We start from the raw sequence: 25,214 nt of genomic DNA, 5'->3' as shown, positions 1-25,214 counted from the left end.
AATCTTGACTTTGATCCAGTCCTCCATCCTGAGCTTTTCGGGGTGGGGGCAACGGTGGAAAGTAAAACAACTACTTTTTAACCGGAAGGAAAACCCTCCGGCAGAACCCGGCTCAGGAAGACAGGCATCTGCCAGGACCGGTGTGGGTGGAAAGTCCTCCGTCGACGCTAATTTACTCACCAAAAATCTTACAAAGATCATCTTCAGCCCTTTAGGATTATGTTGAAGCTTTTTTATCTGCAGCAGGTTTTGTTAAAGCTGTACTTGCATCTATGTCATTAAGAATAAAAACATATTTTCCTAACAAATAAAATTAAAAATAAATCAGGAATATCACAGAATTAGTGGGACATTCTTCCATGAAAGGATCCCACACTAGGTCAGACTGTGCTGCGTTCAGTGTCACACAATGTTGAGTTATTACAGAACACCGAGTGTCTCACCAAATACTCCATAATGAATGCATGTAGACTCTTGCTGGTCTCCCCTGAGTCCCTGATCTCTTGTCCAAAACTGTATAAAGACCAGAGGAACTTTTCCCACACATCAGGGAGTTCAGAAAGTACCAGAACAATATTTTGTGACTCAAATGACAGCTGCTGATAAGGCTAGAAACACATTCTTTCTTGCATCAGTGATAGTTTGTGATGGTCCAGCAGTCCTGCTGACTGATACTGATATCAGTTCTGGAGACTTGTGGTCAAGAAAATCCTCAAGTCTTAAATGTGGTATCACTTCCCAAGATTAAATCTGTTTCTCAGCTACATCAAACCCACTGAGGTTTTCTGTCCAACAACTTCCTCATCACGCTGTGGAGTCCCACAAAATGAATCTTCTTTGTTTCCTGTCCAGGGTTTAGAGGGGGAGGATGAAGGAGCCATTAGCATGCTGTCAGACAACACTGCCAAGCTCACCTCTGCTGTCAGGTAACAAACACACTTCTCTCAACCCTCAGGAGTTTCTGGATCTTTTTACTCTCGTCAGATTTTTATGTACTTTAGGTTCATCTCTACAGGAACATAACGGCCTTCAGCTTGGTGGAAACTGCCCTTGAAGTAACAAGAGCATATAGGTGTTACCAGTATTATAAAACAGAGAAGGTGATGCCACATGCTACAGATTATATCTGTTAACATGTTTAGAACTATGCTAGCCCATGTAGAGGCACCAGACTCATGTCAGTCTGTAGAGCCTCTTCTGCAGCCGAGGGTCTCCTCCACCAAGCTGACAGTCAGGCATCAGGCCCACCTGCAGCACCATCTGCTTCTATTTTCATCACCGTTGTCTGAATCACTGTCAATCCTGTTTTTCCAACAACATGTCCAAGTTGAGTAAAAACTGATAACCAGATAATTTAACAAGCATCCTTCCACCCCCTTCTGGACCACAAGCTGAGTCTTCTTAACCACTGGGGGACAGTTGGACCACCTCGCTGGTTGCTTTGGTGTTTAACCCTTAAACTCCAAACCATTTTCTCTATTTGTGGTCTGCCTGTTTTTGTTTTTAATATAAACCAGCCTGTAGCAGCTGGAGCTTTTAATCCCAGTCACTGAGCAGACATGATGTTTCCAGCCTCAGCTGTCAGATTGGGAGGTAAAATGATGTAAAATGAATGTATGAATAGATTTAGCAGCATAAAGGTCGACCAGAAGAAGAAAGCAGAATTTATTACTAACAGAACTTTGTAGAAATAACACACAGATCAACAGTGACCAAACCTTTTCTCATCTCATCATTCTCTCAAGTCTTGGCTTTCAGGAGAAAAAATATTGTTATTGAAACAAACACACAACAGAAACTATTTCCATGTTTCCACTTTTTCCTCATTTCCAGTTATTCCTGCTGCTATTTACCTGCTATCCTCACTAAACCAACTCCAGCTCAGAAACATCTTCTTGGCTTCATTCCAGCCATAGAGGAGCATTATTTTTCTTCTTTTCACACACACATACGCTGTGACCGAATGTCCCCTCTACTCCCTAACCCCTCCTTCACTACATAGGGCTGCACTGTATAGCACACTACATAGTGACTCATTCTCTTGGCGATTCGGACACGAAGCTGCCTATTTTTTCCTCACAGCAAACCACGTGACTACCAGCCGTCACCACGGCAACCACAACAAGCGTCAAGATGTCAATCCAAATCAAATCCAAAGAAGTGTTTAAATATTTTTATTTTTATTCCTTATGTTGTATTTTATTCTTTGTTGCATATCTATTCAATAAAAAATGTTTTTTCGCCTCCTTGGACCATATTTAGCTTCTGCCTGCAATGCATTGTGGTCTATATTGACCCATCTAGTGACCATCGATGCTCACTACTTTTCAAGATGCATTGTGGGTAATTTGAAGTGCCCTGCTTTTTTCTCTCTGAACATTCGGACACCCCTAAAAAATTGTATGGACCCCGATATAGGGCACTATGTAGGTAGGGAGTAGGGTGCACATTCAGACACACACATAGAACTTTCTGCTCACTGGTTGATCTTTGGCTGCTCCTGATTGGACGTTACCGTCAATCTAAGCTCTCTGATTGGTGGAAAGTCTGACAGGAAGTGGTTTCATCATCATGTCCAGGTCTAAATAGAGGTCTCTTAGCAACATAGTAGTGATGGTGATGTTTTTATGGTGAAATGTGATAAATAATGCTGTTATCATGGATAATTGTGGATTTACCATAAAGAGTCTGAATAAAACTACATTTAGGGGCTGGATTGTAAACCTCCTGGACGGGAGAGAAATGCCTGGAAAACGTCCGTAAATCAACTAAAGCAGTGATCCCCAGCCCTGGTCCTCAAGACCCACTATTCTGCAGGTTTTACGTTTCCCTGCTGGAACACACCTGATTTAGTTTAGATGGATCTCTGACAAGCTCTGCACAAATCTGCTATTAATTTGAGCCATTAATTTGAGTCAGGTGTGTTGAAGCAGGGAAACATTGAAAGTCTGCAGGACAGGGATCCCTAAGCTATCCATCACACTTTACCCTCCAGAGTTACACACTACCGTTCCTGACACACTGATGATGATATAAGTGATCACACTTGAGGGTGCTGTATATCTAGAGGAGCTTTACGGATTAAATGTGCGGGTTTATTAAATCCGGAGACCGAGCTCCTGCAGAATGATGTGCAGGATGTGTGGTGGTGGATGATGAAGATCTCAGACTTTAAGGTGAAGGAGGATTACACTGGAAATGATAATGTTCCAGTAGTTTCACAGCTCAGATCTGAGTTCAGCTGTAACAGAGTGTTTGTGAAGGTTTCTTCTCTGTGAATCCATTTCCATCCAGTTATAGCCAGTAGTGATGTCATTTCTACTTCCTGTTTCCCACAGCTCTCTACCTGAGCTCCTGGAGAAGAAAAGACTGATTGATCTGCACACCAACGTCGCCACCGCAGTACTTGACCACATCAAGGTACATAACCCTCTCCTGAGGACAACGTTAACCTGCTAAACACCTTAGGATGTACCACCAAGCAGGTTCAGTACATCCAGGCTTTCTCTGTCTCAGGTGGCTGAGCTGAACCTGGTGTGTTCAGGTTATAGGTTATATATACACACACACACACACACACACACACACACACACGCACACACACACACACATATATATATATATATATATATATATAGAGAGAGAGAGAGAGAGAGAGAGAGAGAGAGAGATATAGATAGATAGATAGATAGATAGATTCAGATAGATAGATAGATAGATTCAGATTAAAGTCTGGGTTAAAGGCTGAATCAGGTTCAGGTTGTGATTAAAAGTATTGATTAGAATGAAAAACATCTGATCAGCATCTACTTGACTTTTAAAAAATTAATGATTTCATGAGTTTTTTAGATTTCTTCTGGAGATTTTCCAGTTTTGCTGTCTCGTCACCTTTCTGCCTGCTGATGTTTACTTGACTGACTGGTTTGAACCTGGGAGGTTTGAACGGTGGCCTTTCTGTGTAAAGTTTGCATGTTCTCCCACTTCCATGTTTCAATTTTAAAAATGTGTTTATTTAAAATTATAGCTAAACAAAGAATTACTTAAAAAAACAATGATAATGAGATTTAAAAAATAACTTGAAGATTATCTGTTTTTATTTTGTTTATTTTTATTTTTGAATTAAAAAAATGTAAATGAAAATACCGTTAAGAGCATGTTAAATGATTGGCTCTTATTATTTACTCATTCTCTTTTTACAGCCTTGCTTATCTAGTGTATGAGACTTGGATATGCATGCTGTGTATAGTTGTGTGAAAAAATGTATAGAGAGAATGTGTGTAAATATGCACGTGTGTTTTCACACCAACCTGAATTAAACTCCCGTCCAGATGATCTGGTTTTATTAGACGACTGAAACCCTGTCTAATGTTCACATGCATATCTAACGAGTTGAAGGCCACTCAAGGGGTTGAAGCTTTGTTCCATGATGGCACGTTATTGTCTTCACACAAAAATCAAGTAAAAATAAATATGTAGTTAAATAGAAAGAAATGGATCTGTTGATGCCAAGTCCGTCTCTTCTACATGAATGTTCACGTCCAGAGCTGATAACGGCATCATTGTCTGCTTGTCAGAATGAGTTAAACCAGACTTCCTGCAGGTTTGGCTGTACATGTGTATCAGGTAGAGCTCCAGGTTCAGGTTTCAGGTGAATCTGAAGTCACTTCTTCAAGTCGGAGGCTGAGCGCCGTGGTAACTTGATGATGTTTGTTTCCTCAGAGCCGTAAACTAGATGTTTACTTCGAGTACGAAGAGAAGCTGATGAGCAAGTCAACCTTAGATAAATCCCTGCTGGACATCATCAGTGACCCAGACGGTACAAACACACACAAAATACACACACAGTCATGCTGCTGGTGCATGGAGGAAATGAAAAGTCATAAATACAGATAAAAAAAATGTTCTTTGTCATCATAGAGTCAGAAAAACCTGATGACTCCTAAAAGTGTGTGTAAATGTTTGTGTTTGTCAGCTGGGACCCCGGAGGACAAAATGAGACTTTTCCTCATCTTCTACATCACTGCTCAGCAGGCTCCTTCAGAGGTAACAAGCCCAACCAACATCATAGAAACACTGGATCAGACACATTTAACCTCACGCTGCTTCTCATTCCAGCATCGTGACTCAAATTATTTAAATGTTAAAATTTAAAGCCATAAAATATCTTAAAAATACCTGTTGAATAAAACATTGATGATACATATTTACATTAAAATGAACTTTTTCCTCTTTAACAACAAAAACCACCAGATTTTTCTTTTCAAGCACAGTCCAACTTTTTCTTTTCTTTTTGTGGGTTTTTATATGATTTTGTCTGATCTGCTGTCTGCGTCGTGTGCTGCCATTTCTCCAGATGTAACACCGACGCAGCATCACACAGACGCGTCGGCACACACACGCGTAATTAAAGCTCTGACTGCGCTGGTGAACGCAGCAGCGCTGCTGCAACTTTTGGTTATTAGAAAATTAATAAAAATGGGACCAATATAAAAGCAGCAAACTCCAACCTTCCTGGTTTAGGAAAGTAAGGAATATTTGTTGGGTCTGCAAGTCCTGGATCTCAGTAATTAAAATATTAAGTTGTTTTATTCAATTTTAAGAAGTTTAAAATTAACATGCTGTGTACTCATCTCACAGTTATTTCAAGCCCTTTAAAAATATTGTGATTTTTCTGATGCACTAGTGCAGGATCACTGACTGTGGCCCTGTTGAGCCACAGTCCTGCAGATTTTACATGTTTCCCTGCTGCAGAACACCTGAGTGAGATTATTACTGGGTCATTGAGAAGTTTGTGCAGAACTTGACAACAAGCTGTCGTGTGAATTAGGTGTTGCTGCAGGGAACATCTAAAACCTGCAGGACAGGTGGTGAGCCTGCACTAAAGTGCAGCATATTGACCAAGCGGCAACCTCCGCCTGTAAAATGTGAAGCCTATGCAGAAGTGCAAAAACATTGCAGTTCTCCCCTCGTCCACTAGGGGCTCCAAAACAGAGCAAATCCCCATAGAATCCCATGTTAAAAAGACCAACTTCACAGTAGAAATAAACATGTTTAAAACCTGGTACGAAGTCAAGTTTACCTTCATGACAACTGTGAGGGGGGTGATTTTTTTTTCTAACTCATCCGTTTGGATGTTATTTAATCTTGAAATTTGGCATACTTAGGAGTTTGTCCTTTTGATTGATCCAATATCCACGAAAGAAGGAAGAGTGCAGCACAAATGCAGTTTATAGCCGGCTGACAGCGCGCCTTAGCTTTAGCCCGCCTACCTCCGTTAGCTGGTTAGCTACCGTTGCTCGGGGTTAGCTCTTAGCTACAGGCTGCTCGGCATTTGATGGGTGTCAATCATCCACCCCCACCTTCACAGTCCCCCTCTCAGCTCCACCTCTTTGCCCATTTTTTAATTTTCCAGGACCAACGACACGCGTGACGCTATCAAGATGGCGACAGTGGGAACGCCCAACGAGCTTCACTTTTGCTCTTCGGAGGCTCCGTCCATCTTTTATATACAGTCTATGATATTGACCCTCCTCTCTAAATTCAGGAAAAATAGTAGTTCACTTTAAAAAAGTCTTGGGAAAAATTATGTTAAGAGCATATTTACTAATCAGAATAAATTCCCATGTTCATCTCCAGGTTTTCCAAATTCAGTAAAGCAGAGGAATCATCCAGAGGAGAAGGACAGAGCATTGGTCAGGTTAAGCTACAGATCAGAGCTGGTACTAAATGCTGGTAGAAGGCTGAGTACAGATATTATAATGCAGTCCTCAGACCAGACAGCAGATACTCATTACAACCAAAAGTGACTTGAGACTCGACTTGGACTTTCAAAAAAAGGCCTTGTGAACATCACTGAAGTCTCGCTCTTTTCTACATTTCCAAAATCCCATTTCCATGTCTGTGGATGTGTTTTCACATGAAGCTCGCTGTGTCCACCTCTAGGACAGGTTGTGTTCAGGAACATGTTGCTGGGGCGGTCTGAGACCACCTCTGCTTGGATCTAATATCTCAGTGTAAAGTTCTGAGTTTACTTCTATAATCTGAGCACATGGAGATGGATTTATGTAATAAAATGTTGAGTGACATCTGCTCACAGTGAAGCTTCTGCAGAGTTACACAGATTAAGGCTGACTGTGAACACAGCAGAGGCCATCGGTCCATTACATGTCCTCAGACTGACTCCAGCATCCGGATAAAATGGCCTGCATCTGGTTAAAACGGTTTCAGCATCCACTGGTGCAGTAGGACTGGCAGAGGAGGTTTTTGAAGAAGATGGTGAATTTTTCACAAGATTTATTGGTAACTGTGTGAGTGCACATCTGGTTCAGCTCTGACGCTGTGACTCCAGGGTTTGTGGTTTAGTTTTTCTTCCAATGTGGTTCATTCTTGTCAAAATATCAGCTGTCAGTAAATGTGGAAAACTGGAACTTTGAGTGATCCTCCTGCTGAACAAAACAGGAACAGAGAGAAACTGAAGCATCTGAAGGTATGAGAAAATGAAAATCACACCTTTCTGAACGAACAAACCTCTAACGCTAACAGTCAGATCATTCAACAGAACTCAGTTCATGAAGCAACATCAGTCTGGGAGAGTCTCACTAACATAAAGCTGACCATCCTGGTCTCCAGTTGGTCAGACCAGTAAAATAACAGCATAATAACCTATAAATAATTTAAACTCCACATTTTCCCCTTTTTTGTAGTACAAAGAAGTACAAGTACATTATTGAGATGTTTACATTTAATGATATAAAGAAAACCTCTTCCCTGACCCACCCTCCCATCTTCCCTGTGTAGGCTGGGTGCCTGTTCACCTCAAGCTCGGGTCCTCTACCAGAGTCCTGGGAGTCCTAACGAGTCCTACGCAGTATCTTAGCTGTTTCTAGGACTGCACTTTTCTGGATGGAGATGTCTGGTGGTTCTCCAGGTATCTGTTGGAGCCACTTCTCCAGTGTTGGAGACATGCCCCCAGTGCTCCAGTGACCACTGGTACTACTGTTGCCTTCACCTTCCAGGCTTTCTCCAGCTCTTCCTTGAGTCCTTGGTATTTCTCCAGTATCTCGTGTTCCTTTTTCCTGATATTTCCAACATTGGGGATGACAACATCCAACATTACGACTTTCCTTTGCTCCTTCCTCCCACAATGTCTGGTTGGTTGACCACCAGCATTTTGTCGGTCTGTATCTGGAAGTCCCACAGGATCTTAGCCCTCTCATTCTCCACCACCTTAGGAGGTGTTTCCCACTGTGACCTAGGGGTCTCCAGTCCATAAGAACACAGGAGAACACACTCAACAATAAGAAGGCGAATCATCACACACATGTGCAATATACTGCAACAAGTATTATACCACTGTGAAACTTGAACCTTGTTGTGCAATACATTCAAATTGTAAATATATGTATATATCTGTTTTTAGTACTTACCATATTTTTATTCTACTTTAAGTATTTTATTTATATTTATTTCCTCCTTTTGCCCTTATTCTTAATATTTTTGATATTCTTTTTATTCTGATGCAAATACCATAAGGAGTAGCACCCCCTAATCTCGTTGTATGCTCTGGTTTACAATGACAATAAAGGCTTTCTGATTCTGATTCTGATATTCTGCTCAGATGTTTCTGGACACCATGCCAACTACTATGTGGGTTCCTGTCTGGTGTGGTAGACCTGGGGTCCTGCCTGGTGTGGTAGATCTGGGGTCCTGCCTGGTGTGGTAGACCTGGGGTCCTGTCTGGTGTGGTAGACCTGGGGTCCTGCCTGGTGTGGTAGACCTGGGGTCCTGTCTGGTGTGGTAGACCTGGGGCCCTGTCTGGTGTGGTAGACCTGGGGTCCTGCCTGGTGTGGTAGACCTGGGGTCCTGTCTGGTGTGGTAGATCTGGGTCTCCATTGCCCTGGTTCTCAAGGCTTGCTCCTGTGCTGCCATGATTAGCGCTTCTGTGCTGTCCTTCAGTCCAGCCCTCTCTAGCCATTGGTAGGACTTGTTCATAGCTGCCATATCAGCTATATATACAATGGTACATCCCATGGAGGGGCTTGTCCTCCCATGATGGTTCCTCCATTTCATTCTCCTCCAGGTTCCATTGCCTGAGGCATTCCCTCAGTGCTTCATCCCTTGGGACCATTTTCCTGTTGTATTCATGGAGCTTGGATGTTTCATCTTGGATAGTGACCTTGATGCTCACTAGTCCCTCTTTGCACTTAGCATATAGCCTCTGGACTCTGGTTTTGGGTTGTAACCCTCCATGCATGGTGAACAACTTCCAGGTTTTAACATCTGTGGTCTGAACTTGGCTGAAGGTGAAGAACTTTACACTCAACCTCAAGCAACATGGATTCTGTGTCTCTCCTCTCTTCCTCCAGACTCTGGAACCTGTATATATATATATGTTATATATATATGTTTTATATATACATATATATATATATATATATATGTTATATATAACATATATATACACACATATATATATATATATATACACACATATATATATATAACATATATATATATATTTTAGAGAGAGTTGTGTGGACGAGCAGTGTATTAGCAGTGTGGGTCTGTCCAGGTACGTCATGTAGGCTGATGTCCAGCTGATGGGACCTTTTATAAACCTGGGAAGTAGGAACAAATGTTTGTAGCAGATGAGTGGTCTCATTCTGAATTGATTCTGTTTTCTTAGCCAGCCTCATTTTTTCATTGTGTTTTTGATTTATCTGAGAAACGATGGGTTCATCCTCTCAGCCTCCATCATTACGTCACTTTTTCCCTCCCAGCTCTAGGCCTCCTGTCTGTTTCTTTATGTCTGCCACCTTTTTCTTTGTTCCTCAGACTCTCCAGGGTGCTGCTGGGTTTTCTGACAGACGGGGTGGGATTTCACTTCTACAAAAACAACCACACACACAGATTTGTACCCACTCTCACATTGTGTAATTTTCTCCAACTGAGCCTCCAGCCTGAAGTCGGTGCTCTGTGGAGATGCTCCACAGTGAACCACAGTGAACCATCTTTACAAGCATCAGGGATGTGGAATAAATCTGGTTTCCAGGATTGATTTTAGACACAACCAAAAACAGCAGAATCTTTGTAATGGATCATTAATCTGTCTGCTTGGTGTAACCTGCAGGGCTTCCTGTGGTTGGTTGAAAGGTTACAGAAGTTGATGGGTCTGAAGATGGATTTTATATCAGCTTATCTTCCTAGTGTGTTTTGAGGAGTGTGTTCTGGTTTGTTGTTTTTCTGCTGGTTCTCTCTGTGTGATTGTTTTTGTGTTTGGTGTTTCAGTCGGACTTGGAGCAGTATAAAACCGCTCTGATGGACGCCGGCTGTGATCTTTCACCTCTCAACTACATTAAACAGTGGAAGTAAGTCTGTCTCTCCTCAACATCATCTGATGGCTCCATCTTCATTCTGTAGTGGTCATGTTTTAATTTAAGGGGAAAAAATACTTATTTAAAGCACATTAACCTTTAAAACTTTACTTTCGCTATCTCTTCTACCATCACCAGCGTCTCAGGAGCAGTAGTGTGTATCTCTGTGGGGTAAACTGTAATGGATATTTAACCCTCTAGATGATCTACTGAGGTTTTCCAGGCATTTCTCTCCCGTCCAGGAGGTTTACAATCCAGCCCCTAAATGTAGTTTTATTCAGACTCTTTATGGTAAATCCACAATGATCCATGATAACAGCTTTATTTATCACATTTCACCATAAAAACATCACCATCACTACTATGTTGCTAAGAGACCTCTATTTAGACCTGGACATGATGATGAAGCCACTTCCTGTCAGACTTTCCACCAATCAGAGAGCTTAGATTGACGGTAACGTCCAATCAGGAGCAGCCAAAGATCAACCAGTGAGCAGAAAGTTCTATGTGTGTGTCTGAATGTGCACCCTACCCCCTACCTACATAGTGCCCTATATCGGGGTCCATACAATTTTTTAGGGGTGTCCGAATGTTCAGAGAGAAAAAAGCAGGGCACTTCAAATTACCCACAATGCATCTTGAAAAGTAGTGAGCATCGATGGTCACTAGATGGGTCAATATAGACCACAATGCATTGCAGGCAGAAGCTAAATATGGTCCAAGGAGGCGAAAAAACATTTTTTATTGAATGCAACAAAGAATAAAATACAACATAAGGAATAAAAATAAAAATATTTAAACACTTCTTTGGATTTGATTTGGAATGACATCTTGACGCTCGTTGTGGTTGCCGTGGTGACGGCTGGTAGTCACGTGGTTTGCTGTGAGGAAAAAATAGGCAGCTTCGTGTCCGAATCGCCAAGAGAATGAGTCACTATGTAGTGTGCTATACAGTGCAGCCCTATGTAGTGAAGGAGGGGTTAGGGAGTAGAGGGGACATTCGGTCACAGCGTATGTGTGTGTGAAAAGAAGAAAAATAATGCTCCTCTATGGCTGGAATAAAGCCAAGAAGACGTTTCTGATGCACGGTGGCGCCACAAAGCAGCTGAGCTGGAGTTGGTTTAGTGAGGATAGCAGGTAAATAGTAGCAGGAATAACTGGAAATGAGGAAAAAGTGGAAACATGGAAATAGTTTCTGTTGTGTGTTTGTTTCAATAACAATATTTTTTCTCCTGAAAGCCAAGACTTGAGAGAACGATGAGATGAGAAAAGGTTTGGTCACTGTTGATCTGTGTGTTATTTCTACAAAGTTCTGTTAGTAATAAATTCTGCTTTCTTCTTCTGGTCGGCCTTTATGCTGCTACATCTATTCATACATTCATTTTACATCATTTTACCTCCCAATCTGACAGCTGAGGCTGGAAACATCATGTCTGCTCAGTGACTGGGATTAAAAGCTCCAGCTGCTACAGGCGGGTTTAACCATCCATCTATTTTCTGCTGTTTATCCAGGGTCAGGTTGCAGGGGCCGCAGGGAAACCCAGATTTCCCTCTTTCCAGCCACATTTGCCAGCTTGTCCGGGGGATACCAAAACGGCAAAAAACATCTTATAGTTTTAGGGGTTGAAGGCAAATAGTGGTAGTAAAGCTGTTTATAGGAACTAAAGCTGCCTGCAGTGACAGATGTTCTTCTGGTTTAAAAAGTCCAGAAAAGTTTCAGTAAATTATTTCCATTCATTTCTAATTATCATACCAAGTCTGGTGTGTTGATGTAGTTCCAGGAAAGAAGAAGAACAGATCATTTAAATCACTGCATGTGATTGGTAATATTTTGGCTCTCATGTCACCTAATTTAGTGAGTTTTTATCAGGCAGTTTTTGGCCGCTGAACTTGGGGACCCAATTTTTTATAGGCATCAAGGAAAAGTTTCTGTTAATGAAAAAGTCGTTGTTTTTTATGCTTCTAATCCAAAAACTAATTTGTGGAGTCCTGGAAGAATTTTTATTATTGTTGTTATAGTGCGAACAGGTGACCAGTCAACACATGACCTGCAGAAACGTTGTTCATGTGTAACCATGCAACACACTGCTTGCCAGGTCTGTTGTGGTGACACATTTCAGCTTCACACGCTTGTTACCGTCCAGCTTCTGCAGGTTCGGACATCAGGGAGAAAACATTTCAGTGGGAGTTAGTTAGCAGCTAGTCTGAGGCAAATGTTTTGTTTATGAAGTTTTCTTTTAAACCAGAGGTGTCAAGCGTCTTATTTCAGATTCCACATTCACCTCAGTCTGTTCTCCAGTGGGTCGGACTAGTGAAATAACAACATGGTTCCTATAAATAATGTTTTAGTACAAAGAAGTACATTATCAAGATGTTTATATTCTTCTAGAAAATATATTATTACACACAACAACCTGAAATTGCTCCCTTGTTCTTCTCTGAATCTGCTTCACATCCTCTTTAAATTTCGGTCCCAAAGAATCTGTTTCTCTTTTTCTGCAGCGTCTCTGTACGTCAAACACCACCTTCACCAGTTTAACTCCAGTTATCTCCAGTTTCCTCCACCAGCTTACCCGTGAGGGGGACCCCAAATCTTCTCTGAAAATGATCTGTACACTGTTCCTGTAATACTCAGGTCCAGTGTAACTTTGTTTTTTTTGTTTATTTTTAACATCTCTTTCTCCTGCAGGGCGTTTACAAAAATGGCTGCCACCCCGGCCAACTATGGAAATAGTGGTGTCAAACCAATGGGGTAAGAAGAATACCACTAGCATTAACTAGTACTGACATTATTTTTATATTGTTTTTGCTCATTTTATAAAATAGAAAACGTAACAGAAACCGTCAGTAAATGGGTGTTTGAATTATTTCTTTGTTGAAGAAAAATTAATATTTTACTATTTATTTCTTTTTTAAATGGATCCACGTTTAAAAGGAAAACATGTTTGTGGAATGAGCAGCCGAGTTGAGTATGTGGGTTAAAGCCATGAAAAACAGTCCAAGTCTTCTTTTTCAAGCCAGATACTCAGCTCTGCTGCTCATCCCTCAAACATGTTTTCCTTTTAAACGTGGATCCGTTTAAAAGAGAAAAACAGGCTACAGATGTCATCATTACTTGATTTCACATTAATCGTGGAATAAAACGCCGCCATTATTAATCCTAACCACCAGCTTTGCACAACAAAGGAAATGTTCAAATGACTTTAATGTTTACCTCAAACATGGACTCAGGGTGAGGTCAGTTTAAGCCTTTTAGTGGTCAGTGTGTGATGGTCTGTAGAAGAAAGTGTGTTTAGTTCCAGATGTGGTCTTGTTTCTTTATGTCCCCTGTTCCAGTATTATTTATGTGTCAAACAGCAACTATTCTGCTAAAGGACAGCTAGAAGTCAAAGCTAGCCAGATGTTTTCCTGCTTTCTAAAGAAATGTTCAAAAGCATTTTTATAATATATTTTCTGGAAAGAAGCTCCCCACCGTTCAGGTAGAGGTCCTGGAGCCTTTTCATCCGTTTTCTCTGAGAGAAATCCAGAGTTAATATGTAGGATTTATTTATTCTTTACACAGAAAGACATGAAGAGTTTCATGTCTTTAAACTTTAGGCTTTTTGTATCTAACCAGGTTGAGGTTTTCCTCTGACTCCCATCCTAACCCCGTCCTCCTCCTAACTTTCCCTCTCCTCCCTCCTCTACAGGCTCCTCTCCCGGGTGGTGAATACCGGCTCCCAGTTTGTCATGGAGGGCGTAAAGAACCTGGTCCTCAAACAGCATGTGAGTCAAATACATTTCCCCTCACTGTCAGCAGGAAAAACGTCTTCAGAGACTTCCAGGGAAAAGGAGAGACAGAGCAAACGGAAAGGGAAAGACAGCCTTGCCGGTAACTCTAAAAGAAGATTAAAATTCACTAAGCCAAGGGTCTTCAACCTGTGGCTCCAGAACAGCAAGGGGCCCTCTGGACCATCCACAATGGCTCTTAATACATGGCCAAAAATGCTAAAGAACTAACTAATGTTGTTAATTAGAGCTATAACAACAATTGCAGGTTTTTAGCTATTTTTCTGTTTTTTAATGGAATAATTAAATGGAATTTCCACAACATAATGACACTAAAAGTACCAGTAATATTTTTTTCATGTTTTTTTGTGTCATTAGGTTGGAAACCATGGACTTTTTTTAAAACATAATTTTCCACAATATCTACATCCTATTGAAGAATGTTTGTTTTTCTTTATTTTAAAACCTAGAAATAGAAATAAAAGTGTGGTTCTTCAAAAATGACAACAAAGTTGTTTTTTTTCAAAAGGTCCAGTAACATTTGCGTCTCTAAAGGAGATTTATTTAGCTGGCTGAGGAAAAATTGGCTCTGTCTGTCTGTCTGTCTGTCTGTCTGTCTGTCTGGTCTGGTCTGGTCTGGTCTGGTCTGGTCTGGTCTGGTCTGGTCTGGTCTGGTCTGGTGATTTTCTCCTCTTGTTCCAGAACCTTCCGGTCACTCGGATCCTGGACAACCTGATGGAGATGAAATCTCATCCTGTAAGTTCAGATTTCAGTGAAAACTGGCTGGAAATTCAACTAGCAACCACAGACTGACACATATTTATAGAAAAGTCCACTTTATTATTATTCTTCCAGTGTTTTAAAATGAGTTAGGAAGGATCTCAGAAATAAAAACTGAAGATCTGCTACAGAAGAGTTAAAGACTAGAACTCTTCATCAAAGTGAAAATCTTTTCCTTACAGTCCAGACAGGTTTCATTCATTTGATCCAATCAGAGGAATTTATTCACATTTTGTGGACTATTAACCATTCTCACTTACCTCACACTGTTCGTTTACGTCGACATGTTGGGTGGCAAAAAGCTAGCTGAGACCCACTCCTGCTATAGGGTAACTATTATCTTCTCAGCAGGGATGGAACTAGTGGACTTCACGTTTTCTAAACCAGGTCAGCAGTTATGTGAACAGGTCAGGTTTTGCTGGGTTTGCTTGGTATCAGTTTCTGGTTTCTGGTGTCAAAATCTGGTTTCTGGTATCAGAGTCTGATTTCTGGGATCAGTTTCTGGTATTAGAATCTGGTTTGTGGTATCAATTTCTGGTTTCTGGTATCAGAATCTGGTTTCTGGGATCAGTTTCTGGTTTCTGGTATTAGAATCTGGTTTCTGGTATCAGTTTCTGGTTTCTGATATTAGTTTGTGGTATCAGAATCTGGTATCAGAATTTGGTTTCTGGTATCAGAATTTGGTTTCTGGTATCACAGTCTGGTTTCTGGTATCAGTTTCTGGTATCAGTTTGTGGTATCAGTTTGTGGTATCAGAATCTAGTATAAGTATCTGGTTTCTGGTATCAGAATCTGGTTTCTGGTATCAGAGTTCGGTTTCTGGTATCAGTTTGTGGTTTCTGGTATCAGAATCTGGTTTCTGGGATCAGTTTCTGGTTTCTGGTATCAGTTTGTGGTATCAGAATCTAGTATAAGTATCTGGTTTCTGGGATCAGTTTCTCATTTCTGGTATCAGAATTTGGTTTCTGGTATCAGAGTTCAGTTTCTGGTATCAGTTTGTGGTTTCTGGTATCAGAATCTGGTTTCTGGGATCAGTTTCTGGTTTCTGGTATCAGTTTGTGGTTTCTGGTATCAGAGTCTGGTTTCTGGTATCGGTCTGGGTGCTGATGCTGCTGAATAAAACGTGTGTGTGTGTGAACTGGGACTAGCAGCTCTGACACACAAACTGTGGTCTTGAGTGTGTGTTTGACTTTAGGAATCATGTTACCACACATGAACCTGTTAGACGCTGATCAGAAAGCAGCCTCTCCTCCCCTGCAGCCCTTAAACTGGTTCCAGCCTGAACCCTGAAACTCCACCAGCTCTGTGTCCCAAAAACTCAATCTGGTCCTCACAGTGAATGACATTCATGTGCAGACACACACACATCCCGCAGGGTTCTCATCGTCTGGAGTTACAGAGCAGGAACAAAGATCCTGTTGTTGAGGATGAGGTGGAGGGTGGAGGACAGGACCAGGAGGAAGATAAAAGAAATAGAAGAGCACATTCTGTCTCTATCAGATTGTCCTCCCTGTGTGAATGTGGTTCCTGTTGCATTTTGGGATTGTGTTCGGGTTAGGGCTGAACAAAACTTCGGAGGAATGTCGAGTCTGTTTTTTTATAGCCTGTCCTGTCCAGCATCATAGCAGCAGAATGATGGTCTGGTTGCTGTGTTGTGCTGAACAGATTTGCTCTGCCAAGGGGAGTCTTATGGGTAAGGCTCTTCTTAATAATCTGATTCATTTATTTATTTATTTACTTCGAACCATGGAATCTATGTAAACTTGCTGGACCTGACCGGACAGAAAAAGAAAGAAGACAGCAAAAAGAAGCGAAAGGGAAAGAAGAAAGAAAGAGGAGACAAACACCACAGACAGAAGGCAAAGACCCTTCAATCCACATTATCACCAGACAACACACTGCTACACTTGTACATAAACACACCAGAAAATTTCCTTCAACTTTTACAGAAAAACAGAGCTGCCAGTTCTTAAATAATAACCAAATCAAAAAGACGTATCACAACAACAATCAGATACAAACACAGAAAAAAAAGAAAAATAGTCTCTTAGTATATAAACCCACTGGACAGCCTCAGTGATTGTCAGCATGCAGAGGATGAGGAAGAGAAGTGATCAGTGATGAAGAGTGGTGAGCGAGATCATGCAAATGCGACCACGCCTCTACGGAGGTCAGAGGCAGAACAGGGCAGCCCAGAGACCCGGGCCATCAGCAGCAGTCCCGGAGCACAAACCCAAGCTACCCCACCCCGAAGACGACCCAGCCCCACCCAGAGGGTGGCAGAGGAGAGCCTCAGCCAGAGCCCCCCATGGTCATGGGACACAGGTCCCAGTGGGCCATGATCGGCAGCCGCCGGCCTCGCCAGGGACCGGCCACCCAGGGCGGCCTGAGCGAAGGGCCCAGGAGCCTAGAGGTAGCCCCCCTCCCCCAAAGGTAGAGGGCCTGCACCATGCCTGGGAGAACCGGGGCCCCCTGAGACAACCACCCGGCGTGGGCCAGCACACACCCCGATGTTCCAGCTGCCCTGGAAATAGGGCGCCATCAACCCCCCTTCCCCACCCTCCACCTACTCCAACCTCCATCCCATATAACCCCACACTCACACCCTCCCCTGCGCTGTACCCATAAGCACTCACTATCACACAGTCACATCACACATGACCCTCCCACCATGCCCCGTGGGGGACGATCCAGGTGGACCAGAGAACAGCGAGCCCCAAGCCCGGTCCACACCACCACCCCCAGCCACCCAGATGCAGCAGACTGGGCACCCCCCAGAGTCAGCATCCCATAAATACAGTCAAAACGGGTCCCAGCTCCCGGGGCAACCACCTCCCCCCGCCCGTCCACGGTCACACCCAGGGAGAACAGAGGTGTGAGAGGTCCCCCCATTACCCTCCCCCTCCCTGCTCTTGACTGTTTATGAAGTGTGTGTGTTATTTGCAAGTTTTTGAATATAGCTGAGCTTAATTTATTTATTATATATGTGTGTGTGTGTGTATATATATATATATACACTGGAAGTTCTGCCTTGGAAATGTTTAACATTTAAACAGGAAAGATCTGGAACAGCTCTGATCTGGAAGATGGGACGAAAACTGACGTGTTTAATTACTGTTTACATTTCTGATTTTTCCAGGAAACAGACGACTATCGGTACTTTGACCCAAAGATGCTGCGAGGCAGCGAGAGGTAGGAAACACGGCAGTAATCCATCTGTTACTGCTGGGAGCCGAAGCTTCCCGTCACACCGGCTGCTGCTGAGTGATGGAAAGCTGTGGAATGTCTCATCATCTCTTCCTCCTCTTTTTCAGCTCCATTCCCAGGAACAAGAACCCTTTTCAGGAGGTGAGTCTGTTTCTGGATCAACGTTTGATTGATGAGATTCAGAGTCGTTTCCAGGACAAACACAAGATGAAAGGAAATAAAAGACAGATTCGGAATGATGTTCACCACAGATCCCGCCTGCTTCACTCTTGACCGACACACATGTTTACAACTATCTGTTATTTTTCAACATTGTTTCAATCTGAGCTTTATTAACCCTGTGGATTGTGACACAGACAGGGCAGAGAGCAGAGTTAAACATCAGAACACAGTTTTAACTCCAGACAGAAGGAGTTGAAGCTGAAGTGCTGCCGTTGGCTCTGTTGACCATGATATTTTACTTGTCTCAGTGAAATGGTGGATCTTCCAGCTCCTGTTTGCACTGGTTTAAGTTTTATTTTACAGGTAGAATTCCATAGTTTGTCTTCTAGTGTTCCAGTGTCAAGCGGGGTTCTTCAAAGGTCCATTCCTGGTCCTTTACTGTTCTCATCATACATGCTTTCTTTGGGAGCTATTATAACAGAAATACCATTTTTATGCTGATGATCTATCCACTGAAATCCACCTTCCAGTAACTCATCCAACAGCCCACAATCAGCCTTGTAGACATCAAAGTCTGGATATCACATACACATTTTTTAAATATAATCCTGACATGACTGAGGTATTACCCGTTGGACTCTCTGATCACTTCCCTGCTAGTATTCTCAGTGCATAAAGTGTTCTTGCACCGGACTGTTAAGTCGAGTTACCGTCCAATTTCATTAATAACTGTAGATCTTAAAATAATCAGCAAAGCTCTGACCACAAGGATAGAAAAAATAACCCCTCTAATAATGCACCCTGACCAAACAGGCTTTATTAAAGGTAGACATTCCTCTACTAACATGCGCAAAATAATTAACGTAATAGATTACTCTACATAATCTACATAATCATTTCTTTAGATGCAGAAAAAGCATTTGACAGAGTAAACTGTAAATTATTTGCAACATTAAACAAATCTGGGTTTGAATCATCTTTCATAGATTGGATAAAAATATTATATAACAACCCAAATGCATGTGTGAAGACCAATGATCAAACCTCTCCAAGCTTCTGTTTGCAGAGAGGCACCAGACAGGGCTGCCCTTTTTCTCCATCACTCTTTGCTATTTTTATTGAACCCCTAGCTGCTGCCATAAGACAAAATAAAGAGATTAAAGGAATCCATGCCAAAAATATAGAACATTAGATAAGTCTTTATGCTGATGATGATGAAATCTGGATATATGTGAGTCACTGGGCTCACATATATCCAAATTTCTATGGAAAATCACGTATCAGTCTAAAGACTTTACAGCAGTCTAAAGATAGAGGTGGTTTGGAGCTACCCAACTTTAATCACCATTTCTTAGCTAACAAGCTGCAGTATATCTCCAAATGGCTTAAACCTAGCAGTCTGGGTGAATCATGGTTAAATGTAGAGCAAGCATTGTGTGAGGATCTGGTTTTCTCAGACCTGCCATCAAAAAAATCAAAGTGTTTTAAAAGCATTAACATCAGTTCCTCTTTATTTCAAAAAATAACCAAATCCTCACTTTTTCCATGTAAGCTACACCCCTCTGAAACAACCCTGACATTCGGCAAAACAAAAATATGGATGCTGATGGAATCAGCAGCACTAATTTTTTAGAATACCACCAACTTAAATCTATTATGATGACGTTCGTGGGTGGCAAAAAGATAAAAAAGCTGGCTGTGGGGCTCTGGTCTACAGCTAGCTTTTTGTGTAAAAAATAACGGTATATTCGTGTTGTGTCTTTGAATGTTCCAGTCGACAACCCAAGAATGGGATTTTATTTTCCAGACTGCTTGCTGATCCTAAACGACGGCTAAATGGGTTGCTGCCCCCAAAAAAGATAACTGGAACTGTCAAAAAAAGCTCTCAGCTGTGTTGCAAGCACTTTGTTGGTCGTAAGTTGATGGAAAATTTTGTTTCGTAGGCTTTCCTACGAAATGGTGGGCTGCTCTAATCTTGAATATATTTATCTATGAAAAATTAAGGCAATACATTTTAGTAATGTATTTTCCTTTTTAGTCTCAATTAACAAAACAGTCTTTAAATAGAAATGTTTTCTCACAGTAATTGTTAGTGACGTTAATTCCTAAATATATCCTAACTTTTACAACGCTATCTGAATCTGCTGTTCCCTTACTCAGCCTTGAGATGAAGAGGAAATATTTTGTTTGGGCACTTTCCACAGCTAAAGGTCTGATTCCCATCCTGCCATGAAATATTTATAATCCTCTAATCTGACTTTAGGCTTTTAATTTTGCCCCTGTGAGGTGCAGGTGTCCATTGCCTATAGGTAGTATGTCAAGGTAAGGTAAATCGGAAAGCAATATCTCCATCAGTTGGATGTTTTTTAAACCATGAATTAGGAAAATCACACAGATTTTTTTTTCTTTTCTTGAAAATATTGCTGTCTGACTTGACCACATAAGTGCTGAACTGTTTTGGAAAGTGTTAAGTCCACTAGTTCCATCTCTGATGAGAAACAGTTAATAGTCACTATAGCGGAGGCGGGTCCCAGTTAGCTTATTTTCACCTAATGTGACATCAGTAAGAATGGTCCATACAGAAAAATATACCATCAACCAATTAAACTTGCAGTTACCTATCAGTGTGGCAAAAGTCTTGAATCTCAATGGCCCAAAGCTATTAACAAAAATATATAGATTATTATCTAAGCTAGAAGATTCAATCTCTCTTCCAGCTTCTAGATTTGAGGCTGATTTATCCAGTAACTTTATCAAAATGGCCCCAAATATGTATAAACACATTTAAAATGAATAAGAATTTCAAATATGCAGTTACCTCATACAGGACAAAGGATGTTCAGGATGGGTCTGTAACAATCACATATCTGCTCACACTGACAACACGATTGACAACCACTTCCATGCCTTGTCCACACCCGTCCACAGGTTCTGGCTTCAGGTATGCGAAGACCTGTCAGCGTGGCTTAAATGTGATATTCCTGCAACCCCACACTTTGCCTACTAGATGACTTGGGTGACATTCTCTACACACATGATCCTCACTGTGTTAAGGCAGATTTATACTCGTACAGCGTCTGCACCACTGCTGTCAGCTCGGCGTAGCTCCGCAGAGGCTCGACACGCACGTCTTCCAGACCTAACGTTGGTCAGTTTGGGATCACGTTTTGCCAGATATCTGGATCTTCTTACTGAACTTTCTTTATCCAAAAACGAGTTCCACGATCTTTGTTTGTTTTTTAGAGGTAATGTCGGATCCTGGTTATCTGCAGGTGAGCGTTTCGTTCCGCTCTCCGCCATTTTGCTTAAAGAAAACGCACTACAATTGCACACTTGCTGTAGGCTTTTATAGGAAGGGAGGGCCAAGGGCTTGGAGAGGAGAGAGGAGGCGGGATTCACATGAACATACATGAACACGGGGCCGGACCAGCTGGTAAACACGGGGCTGGAGGTCAGTACAGAGAGATGGTGTGTGACGTCATGTTCTGCACGTAGACTTTAATTTCGTCAATCTAGAAATGAAGAAACTTACGCTTATTGCTCATTTCCTCTGCTGTCAGTGTGTACAGGGGACAAACAGGAATGTGGACTTTTATGTTGTGACAGGTTTTCATGTTTTATTGATCAGTAAGTTATTAATCCAATCAGCAAACTGACGGATGATGTGATCAGAGCATGTATAGGTGGTCAGCTCAAGTTTTAATCTCCTGCTCTGTTTCAGGCCATCGTGTTTGTGGTGGGAGGAGGAAACTACATCGAGTACCAGAACCTGGTGGACTACACCAAGGTACCACCCCCATGGATGTTCATCTGAAATATGTTCACAGAAAATTCACTAAAGTAGTTTAAAAAGTTTAACTCTATTATATCTGGTGATGATCTGCACTTTCTACACACACTGCGATCATTAAAAGATACATCAGTAATAGAAAAATATAGTTTTAATACTCCAACTGCACTGGGCTGCACGTTGGAGTGGTGGTTAGCACTGTTCCCAGCAAGAAGGTCGCTGGTTCGAGGCTTGGCTGGGGGAGGTTCAAACAGCGGCCTTTCTGTGTGGAGTTCGACCCGTGTATACGTGGGTTCTCTCCAGGTACTCTGGCTTGCTCCCACTGTCTAAAGACATGCATGTTAGATCACTCTAAATTCTCCTTAAAGAGTAAGTGTGAGTGGTTGATTGTCTCTGTGCTGTTATAAAAGTAAAAACCATGATGTTGCTGTTCAGTAATTCATGAATAAAACTTTTGATTTTTAGTCCATTTGACGTCAGGAGAATCTCCGTGCTCACAGGTTGTTACTGCAATGTGTTGCTGCTACACCTCTAAGATTTCTAACACATATTTCCATACTTACCTGGTAAAAAAAATCATGTTTGTGTTTTTCCTGTGATTTTATCTATAATGATGCTATCGTCGCAGTTTAATCTTTGGCCTGACGGCATCGTAACCAGCTGGGATTTTCTCCTGCCAGCACCGGATCTCTCTCTATGCAGATGACATTTTATTTCCAATCTGCTGAAAATCAGACTGACATAGATAAGAGTATGTTGTTATTATAATAATTAATTTAGAGTCAGAGTAACAAACATCTTGACAATGAGCATTTTTCATGTGATAATTAACATTTATGGTTTAACAGTCCTGAGTGACGGTTGTGTTGGTCATGCTGATCTTAGCACCTCTGGATATCCCTCATGCTCTTTGTGTAGTCAAGTACTGGAGCTGATGGTGATGTATCATCCACATTTAATGTATAAAATGTTTTTTTTTTCTCGCTCTCTCTGCATTTTCAGTCTAAACAGGGGAGAAAAGTTGTTTACGGATGCAGCGAACTCTTCAACGCAGCTCAGTTTATCAAACAGGTGAGAACCCTAACCTGTTAACAGCAAAGGTTTGATGATATTTGACTCATTTTAAATTCATTCTTGCCTTTCAATAGCAAAATAGATCATCTTTGTTTACAATGAGAATGTGTTGGGGGGTCTTATTAATGAAAAATGGTTGAATAATTCTCAGTGATTAAATTCCCTGCTGCTGACCACCTCCTCTTTCTTCTCCACAGCTCTCCCAGCTTAGTCAGAAATAAACTGGACATCAGCAGTCTGTGAATCTTTCTCTCTCATAGCTCATTTCTTTATTCCACTTTGTTTTATATCAGTTGTTCTGTAAATGGACTAAAATGAATGAATGAAATGAAATGAAATGAAAAATACTTTATTAATCCCAAAGGGAAATTCAATAAATCTTTGTCTTTGTAAAAATCTGTTCATCTACTCAGTGCTAATAAAGCAAAAAACAGTCTCAATTCACTGTTCTCTCAATGTTGTTCATCTACACACACCTTTGGAATATTTATACACTCGCCTTCCACTTTATTAGCGCCACCTGTTCTACTTCTTGTTAAATAACTGACCAGCCAATCACAAGGCAGCATGTAGACATGATGAAGATGACTTGCTGAAGTTCAAGCTGAGCATCAAAATGAGGAAGAAAAGGGATTTAAGAGACTTTGAACGTGGCATGGTTGTTGGTCTGAGTATTTTCACACACAACCATCTCTGGGGTTTCCAGAGAATTTGTACACATCTTACCATCAAGAACACTTCAGCTAGCACCTGTATGAGTTTAGTCATTCTAATTAACTAAGCTAAAAAGTAAGGAAATTAGGGTTTGGTAGATTATTTCTCCCCTTAAAAAAATTCTTGTTGGTGTTGTATCATACATGGTTGCAAAGTCTGATTAGTCATCTTTTTCACAACTTGTCAGGATGGTGCTTTTGTGGGATGAGCAGCTAAACATGTGGGTCTCAAATTGTACATTTTTATTTCATGCATAAAAAAGGTGAAGTGGCGAAAAAATACATCTTTTTCTTTTGGATTTATGTTGCCCTTTATATTGCAAGATCTCAAAGGGCTACTGGTTGAAAGATGAAAAATAAAAATGAAAAACTTTATTAAAAGTAAAATACTGTAAAATATATCTAAAAATAAAAGGGGGAGTCAAAGCTTTTGTTAAAAAGAAATGTCTTAAGACCTTTTCAAAAGCAATCAGTGGATTGTGGTGCCCTCAGGGCTTTCCACAAGTGTGATGCAACAACACAAAATGCCCTTTCTCTCATGGTCCTGAGCCTGGTTCTGGGTATGTGAAGGCGGTTTGAGGGAGTGGAGCAGAGGGAATGTGTTGTATTTTGTGGGGTGAGGAGTTCTTTGAGGTAGGGGGGACATGTCCATGGATACATTTACGTGTGAGAAGGGAAACCTTATATTCAGTCCTGATGGAGAGCCAGTGGAGGGGTAATATGGCCATATTTACGCACTCTTATCAGGACCAGAGTTTTGGATGTATTGGAGTTTCTGCAGGCTCTTGCTAGGGATCCCAAATAAGAAGTATGTTGCAATAGTCCAGTCTGGAGGAGACAAAGGCATCGACCAACTTTTTCTGCGTCTGAGAGGAAGAGAATGGTGTGGAGTTTGGAAATGTTGCAGAGGTGATAGAATGAGGTCTTGCAGAGGTCGTTGATATTGGATTCAAAGGTGAGTTGGGGGTCCATGTTTACACCAAGATTTGTGACTGCTGACGAGAGGAATACTGGAGCCAGAGAAGGTGATGCTGGTTATGAGTGATGATTTGGTCTCATGATGTAGAGGGTGGAGTTGCAGCTGTGGCGAAGAGCTAAGTGTCATCAGCATAGCAGAGAAAAGAAAAACCATGGAGGCTGATGGCCTGGCCAAGGGAGATGAGGTAGAGGATAAAGAGGGTGGGATCAAGGACTGATCCCTGAGGAACTCCGCAGGTGACGGTGTGTGGGTTGGAGTGACCCAGATTTGTGAGGTATGACGGGAACCAACTAAGAGCAGTGTCAGTGAGTCCAGCGGTGAAATGGAGCCGGTTTATCAGCAGGTTCCCAACGACTTCACGGCAGCAA

General features: G+C 41.6%; 1 protein-coding gene across 1 annotated transcript in view; it reads left to right on the top strand.

The window, feature by feature from the left end:
- scfd1 (sec1 family domain containing 1) overlaps window positions 1-23,594 on the top strand; it is a 50,196-nt gene extending 26,602 nt beyond the window's left edge. The window contains exons 13-26 of the mRNA XM_041971337.1: window positions 853-926; window positions 3,339-3,420; window positions 4,720-4,816; window positions 4,973-5,043; window positions 10,288-10,367; window positions 13,063-13,125; window positions 14,063-14,138; window positions 14,844-14,897; window positions 18,061-18,113; window positions 18,236-18,269; window positions 22,012-22,077; window positions 23,083-23,151; window positions 23,352-23,468; window positions 23,532-23,594. Of these exons, the coding sequence (XP_041827271.1) occupies window positions 853-926; window positions 3,339-3,420; window positions 4,720-4,816; window positions 4,973-5,043; window positions 10,288-10,367; window positions 13,063-13,125; window positions 14,063-14,138; window positions 14,844-14,897; window positions 18,061-18,113; window positions 18,236-18,269; window positions 22,012-22,077; window positions 23,083-23,151; window positions 23,352-23,375 (843 nt within the window). The 3' untranslated portion in view covers window positions 23,376-23,468; window positions 23,532-23,594. The remainder of the gene's footprint in view (window positions 1-852; window positions 927-3,338; window positions 3,421-4,719; window positions 4,817-4,972; window positions 5,044-10,287; window positions 10,368-13,062; window positions 13,126-14,062; window positions 14,139-14,843; window positions 14,898-18,060; window positions 18,114-18,235; window positions 18,270-22,011; window positions 22,078-23,082; window positions 23,152-23,351; window positions 23,469-23,531) is intronic.
- Window positions 23,595-25,214: the final 1,620 nt, after the last annotated feature.

Source organism: Melanotaenia boesemani, chromosome 20 (assembly GCF_017639745.1).
Source record: "Melanotaenia boesemani isolate fMelBoe1 chromosome 20, fMelBoe1.pri, whole genome shotgun sequence".
NCBI classification, from domain to species: domain Eukaryota; kingdom Metazoa; phylum Chordata; class Actinopteri; order Atheriniformes; family Melanotaeniidae; genus Melanotaenia; species Melanotaenia boesemani.
The sequence above is the reverse complement of the archived record's forward strand: the minus strand, read 5'-3'. Positions and strand labels throughout refer to the sequence as shown.